Here is a 6,277-nt window from a genome sequence, read left to right on the forward strand (position 1 = left end):
AGGTGCGTAGCACAGACCTCACTGCACAGCACCAACCTGAAGTCCTTCCATAGCACCCCAATAGGTTTTCGATCATGTGATTTCCTTGTTCTGAAAATGTCATGCTTTGTGGAAGCTACTGAAAATCATATTTTCACTGCAAATAGAGTAAAACGATGACCATCGTTTGAACTCCTCTCTCTTTGTTTTTGTGATTTTGGTACATTTTTGTGCACACTGATATCTCCATAATGTGGATTTTTTGTTTGATGATGATGTGAAGAATTGTGCTCTCTTTTTTTGGTCAATTGATCTAAAATACAACTCCTATCGAATTTATCGACGAAGAGAGTGGAGGAACCCGCGACGTGAGAGGATTCTAGGATGAAGTTCTAGCTGGCTCGCGCTCTCCCACTAGCTTGCCCACACATTATGTGACTAATTAGGTCTTTCCCTTGTCTTAGGTCGGGGCTGGAATATAGTATATCTATATATATTTTGATAACTGGATGTCTGAGCCAGCTTGCGTGCATCTCGACTAATCGGGGAGCTTAAAGTTAACAATTGGACAAACCCTCTAGCAGTGCCCAAGGTTTGGAATGTAGAAGGCTGGAATAGATTGTTGATTCCCCCGTAATGCTAAATGCCTTGCTATGCTCACCGAGATGTTTGGTTGGCTAAAAAACCGACGTAATATGTGTTATCAACTGAATCATTATTTGGAATTTTTGAAATTCAAAGATCGCAATTCAATTCTTCCCCAAAATTATTCCAGCGATCCAAACACAACCTAGGAGTTCAGACAGGAGTATGGGACATTTTCTTGGAGTATCATTTTAGTTGCCAAATTGCTTTTGTTCTTTACCTTCCCTTGAATGAACTCAAACTTAAAGTTAAAAAAAAAAACCCTCAAACTTAGGATGTGGTTTTTTGGGCCTACATTCTGCTCTGGATCCAAAGTAGTGGGACTAGCCTTTCAAAAACCAACCATAAGCCCATCAGAAGTTATCAAGAGGGGAAGAAAAATAGTTATTGGAATACTTAATATAATAAAGCACACATGACTTGACTTTGTGGTACTGGACACTACTAATTATTAGGGTTAACGAATGTAAGCAAATTAATATCAGCTTGACTAGAACAACACCACTATCTTAAATTACGGTTATCAGCAAGCACCAAATTCTGTGTGAAGATTCCTATTACCAGATGGGTATGGCAGTGCTAAAAATAATCTTCCTTTTGGGGCACGTTGTTTTTCTGTTGGTCTTGCATTCTGGTTCTCCTGTTGTAGCGGGCTTTATGCAAGGCCGAAACGAGACTGACCATGCAGCCTTGCTGGCATTCAAAGCTGCAATAACGAGTGATCCCTTCGGAGCTCTGAACTCGTGGAATGAATCCATCCACTTTTGTCAATGGGTTGGTGTAACATGTGGCCGTCGACACCAGCGGGTAACTGTGTTGAGGCTCGATCATCGAAAGCAATCCGGGTCAGTTTCGCCTCACATTGGAAATCTGAGCTTTCTCAGCCTGGGGAACTATGGCTTCGCAACAATAGCTTTAGTCACGAAATTCCCCAAGAACTCGGTCACTTGCAAAGACTGAAAAAGATGTCGCTGCAAAATAATTCTATTACCGGGTAAATTCCCACCAATATATCTAGTTGATCTAACCTTGTTATCCTAGAACTTTCCGGTAATAGGCTGACGGGGGAAATTCCTCCGGATCTCGGTTGCTTGACTATGCTAGCGGGTCTGTTTATGAGCAAAAACAATCTAACTGGAGGTTTGCCTTCTACTCTCGGGAATCTGTCTTCTCTTACAATTTTTAATGCAGTTTTTAATAAGATTGGCGGTACCATACCTGATACTCTTGGTCGATGGGAAAAATTGGAAGCTCTCTTATTGGGAGTGAACAATTTGGTCGGTACCATTCCTTTCTCAATCTATAATATCTCTTCTATCACAATGTTTGAAGTCCTATATAACCAAATTGAAGGCAGCCTTCCCTCAGACCTAAGCCTCACTCTTCCTAATCTCTGACACCTAAATATTGGTACTAACTTGTTTACTGGTTATATTCCTTTAACAATATCTAATGCCAGCAAACTAAGTTACCTTAACTTGGCAGAAAATGGATTTAAAGGAAAAGTCCCTGCCTTGGAGAAGCTACTTGTTCTTTGGGACTTAGAATTACACCAGAACAATCTAGGAACAGGGGAAGTCGATGACTTGAGCTTTCTTGACACTTTGACCAATGCCTCTAGATTGTCTGTTGCGTCTCTAGCCTACAACAACTTTGGAGGTGTCTTACCTGAATCAATCAGCAACTTCTCTTCTGAATTCTTGAATTTAAGCTTGCATCAGAATGAATTAGTTGGGAGCATTCCATCCGGGATAGCAAATCCTATCAATTTGCAAGTTCTTGACTTATCCAACAACCAATTAAGTGGTAAAATTCCTTCCAATATCGGGAAGCCCATCAATTTGCAGGTTCTTGACTTGTCCAACAACCAATTAAGTGGTAAAATTCCTTTTGATATCGGGAAGCTTCAAAACCTGCAGTATTTGACGCTGGAAGATAATAAATTCCACGGAGAGATGCCATCTTCGCTTGCAAATTTACCGTTGTTAATATGGCTTGATGCATCTGGAAATTATCTTCAAGGCAACATCCCAACATACGTCGTGAAATACCAAAGTTTGGAGACACTAAGTCTTGATCACAATTATCTTAGTGGTATCATACCCAAAGAAGTTGGCAGTCTCTCGTCATTGTTGCGGCTAAACCTAGCATATAACAATTTGAGTGGTTCCCTTCCTCAGGAAATTGGACTTCTTCAAAATCTGGAAATGCTTGATGTTTCTAAGAACATGTTGGTTGGTAATATTCCAAGTTCTTTGGGTAGTTGTGTAGAGTTGACGTCATTGAACATGGGTGGAAACAAATTGTGGGGAATCCTTCCTTCTACTTTAGCTTCTTTGAGAGGTATGGAGGAGTTAGATCTTTCTCACAACAACCTCTTAGGAACAATCCCCAACTACTTGGATGGCTTTGTCTTCTTACGAAAACTAAACCTATCATTCAATGATTTTGAGGGGGCAGTACCAGAAAAAGGTGTATTCAAGAATGCAACTATCATTGTCGTTAAAGGAAACAAGAAGCTCTGTGGAGGAATACTTGAATTGCAGCTGCAGAGTTGCAACTCCAAAGAGTCCAGAAACAGAGGATTTACTCTTACCATGAAATTAATTACTTCTATATCTTTAGGGCTTCTAGGGCTGCTAATGTTCTTGTGTTCCTTATATATTTGTTAGTTTAAAAAGACAATCAATGTACCGTCCGTCCAATTCTTAGGAAACAATTTTCCCCAGCTGTCATACCAAAGTCTACTGAGAGCTACTAATGGCTTCTCTCCAGCCAATCTGATCGGTGTGGGTAGTTTTGGTTCAGTATATAGAGGAATTATTAATGAGGGTCGGAAAGTTGTCGCAGTTAAAGTACTAAACCTTCAACTTAGCAGTGCTTCCAAGAGTTTCCTTGCAGAGTGTAAGGCCTTGAAGAGCATCAAACATCGAAATCTTCTAAAGGTACTCACAACATGTTCAAGTGTCGATTACCAGGGCAATGAATTCAAAGCTCTTGTGTATGAGTTCATGGTCAATGGGAGCCTAGAGGAGTGGCTGCATCCCAATGAGATCAAACAAGACGTGGACAGGCAATCAAGGCATTTACACATGCTACAAAGGTTAAATATTGCAATTGATGTAGCATGTGCACTTGATTATCTTCACCATCATTGCTCCAACCAAATACTTCATTGTGACTTGAAGGCAAGCAACATCCTTCTAGATGATGAAATGATTGGGCATATAGGTGACTTTGGGTTAGCGAGATTCCTTCGAGAAGCTACCCATACCTCTTCTACAAATCAGTCAAGTTCAATTGGCATAAGGGGTTCTATTGGTTATGCGGCTCCAGGTAATTGTTCCTCTTAGATGCTAGTATTTCTCATTGTTTCCTTGTTAGCTTCTCTTTAATTGACATGTTCTTCTCTACAATTCCTAAAGTTTGAGTTTAACCTATATTATGTGATAAATGCGGGGATATACATGCTTCTATAAACCTTTGTCAAAGTAAATACGTCACAGTATCTAACTGTTGCTTGTCTCCTGTGGTTGCATCCATAAGGGTGAGAGAGAGAAAAATCTCTTGTTCTAGAGTCATTTCTAGGGGTATCAATACCATAAACGAGAATCTTGCTAGTTATGCATTCAAGTAGCTATGTGGTACAAGCCCTGGATGGCTGTAAATTAATCCATGTGTGAGGTTGATTTATTCTGTTATTCCTTCTTCAATGTAAGTGAAGTAGGCATCAGTTGAAGTATTGGCGTCGGAAACACAAAGTAGTTCTTTTATTAGTTTCTTTCTTTTGAAGACAAATATTGCAACATAGAGAGTTGTCAAATTCTGAAATAAATAGATTCACCTGATAAAGACTACATACTTCGTACAAGTTATGGTTAATCTATAGCTAGTAAAAGGAATTCAATTAAACTGTCCCAAGCTTTGACTTCTAAAAACCTTCAACTAAGTGGTTTTAAAAATCTCACTGGAATCAAGCTTGTTTCAAGTATGTAAGGTTTTTCTTATGACAAAAGCCCACAAACCAACCACTGTTACGATGGCAAGAACAAGAATAAGCATCGCCATCTTTCTTATTCCTTTGGTGCCTGAATTGCAGAGTATGGATTGGCAAATGAGGTGTCAACATGTGGTGATTTATATAGTTATGGCATCCTCTTATTGGAGATGTTTACCAGGAAGAGACCAACCGACCGTATGTTTATTGATAGTCTCACTCTACATGACTTTGTTAAGATGTCGCTTCCTGAAAAAATAGTGGAAATTGTTGATCCAACAATGCTTCAACAAAGAGAAATGGGGGAGGCCGGTTCTAGTACCAACAACAATAAGAGTCAGAGCTCTCTTAGCAGTTACAAAATTCAGGAATGCTTGATTTCACTGCATAAACTTGGAATCGCCTGTTCTGAAGAACATCCGGATGATCGACTCGACATTAAGGAAGTTGTTCCTCAGTTACGTGAAATCCGCAAAAACTCTGCTTCATACCAGAGTTCATTGAGGCAAAACCGCTGGTGTTGTTGATCATCACGAGTAGGTATGACCCCTTAACTATCTTAGGGACTTGAGAACAAATATTCATCAAGAGGTAGAACCATTGCATTTTTGGCACTCGGTGATAACATCCTCCAGCATCAACATTTTGGAGCTTGCAAAAGTTAGCCATGATCCTTTAATTCAAGCATGATGGCCCCATTGTCAAATGCAACTTCCATTTTAATGTCCGTTTTCTGTTCTATACAATAAAATATGAGGAACGGTATCTATATATGACACCATTAGCTGGCAAAAAAAGGAATTTGACTACATACATATAGCAAGTAAACTGTTCGAATTATTCTTCCGACTTTTTTTCATAATAATACATCCAACTGTTTAGTGATCTATTTGTTTCTCTATCTTGTCCTAGCTAGGCACCTAAGGCCTTATTGACATTAAGACAGCATTCTATAGATTAGTGTCACAGAGGCTAGAGTTCTTGTGAACTTAACTTTAATTATTTGGAACTTATTTTTGTTTTTTTCATCTTTTTATATTTTTTGTTTAGTTTTTCGTCGTAATTTTTGAGATTAATCGTTTGTCTCGACGAGACGAATCGGAAAAGTATAAAAATATGGTCCGATGTTGAAAAAAATTAAAATAAGATGCCGGTCAAACTTACTATTCGTCGTCGGAGTTTGATCGGCATCGTATAACAAATGAGAATTCCCCATTTTCTTGCAAAAGTTCCTTCATGAATGAAAAATTCATTGTTCCTTCCAAAACCTCAGTTCTGAATGAGATTTTCTCAGCTAAATGAATAGCTCAACCTAGTAGGCTTTAATGATTTTGAAAGGGAGAACTTTTCTGTTCATCAAGCATCCCTTCAAGCCAATAAAAACAAAACAAAAAACCCCCATAGATACTAGCACCTGCACCGGAACCCACTCCGAAAAAAATTGTAGAAAAGTTTGCAGAAGATTGGCCGCCGCCGGCGATGCACCGGAACCCACTCCGAACTCGGCGCAGGGTTGGACAACTGAGTCAAGTCGACGGCGATACGTACGGTGGAACGGAAACTATGAATCGATGAGAGATGGTAAAGGATTTGACGGAGTTAATAGGAACTCTGGGCATTGGAGAACAGAGAAGGAGTTTTTACTTACTATAGAGA

General features: G+C 39.4%; 1 protein-coding gene across 1 annotated transcript; it reads left to right on the forward strand.

The window, feature by feature from the left end:
* The first annotated feature begins 1,409 nt into the window (after nt 1–1,409).
* Nucleotides 1,410–5,148, forward strand: LOC131299864 (receptor kinase-like protein Xa21). Its single transcript, XM_058325438.1, has 5 exons — nt 1,410–1,618; nt 1,682–1,948; nt 2,084–3,177; nt 3,337–3,960; nt 4,724–5,148. The coding sequence occupies exons 1-5, from the start codon at nt 1,410–1,412 to the stop codon at nt 5,146–5,148; spliced, it is 2,619 nt and encodes an 872-aa protein (XP_058181421.1).
* Nucleotides 5,149–6,277: the final 1,129 nt, after the last annotated feature.

This window comes from Rhododendron vialii, chromosome 9a, assembly GCF_030253575.1.
Source record: "Rhododendron vialii isolate Sample 1 chromosome 9a, ASM3025357v1".
NCBI lineage: Eukaryota > Viridiplantae > Streptophyta > Magnoliopsida > Ericales > Ericaceae > Rhododendron > Rhododendron vialii.

Bases quoted from the DNA above. Each gene is read 5' to 3' on its own strand.
- LOC131299864 (XM_058325438.1), top strand. From the start codon at position 1,410: ATGTGGCCGTCGACACCAGCGGGTAACTGTGTTGAGGCTCGATCATCG. The intron at 1,949-2,083 runs GTTTGAAGTCCT...ATCTAATGCCAG, and splicing joins AATATCTCTTCTATCACAAT to CAAACTAAGTTACCTTAACT. The intron at 3,961-4,723 runs GTAATTGTTCCT...CCTGAATTGCAG, and splicing joins TATTGGTTATGCGGCTCCAG to AGTATGGATTGGCAAATGAG.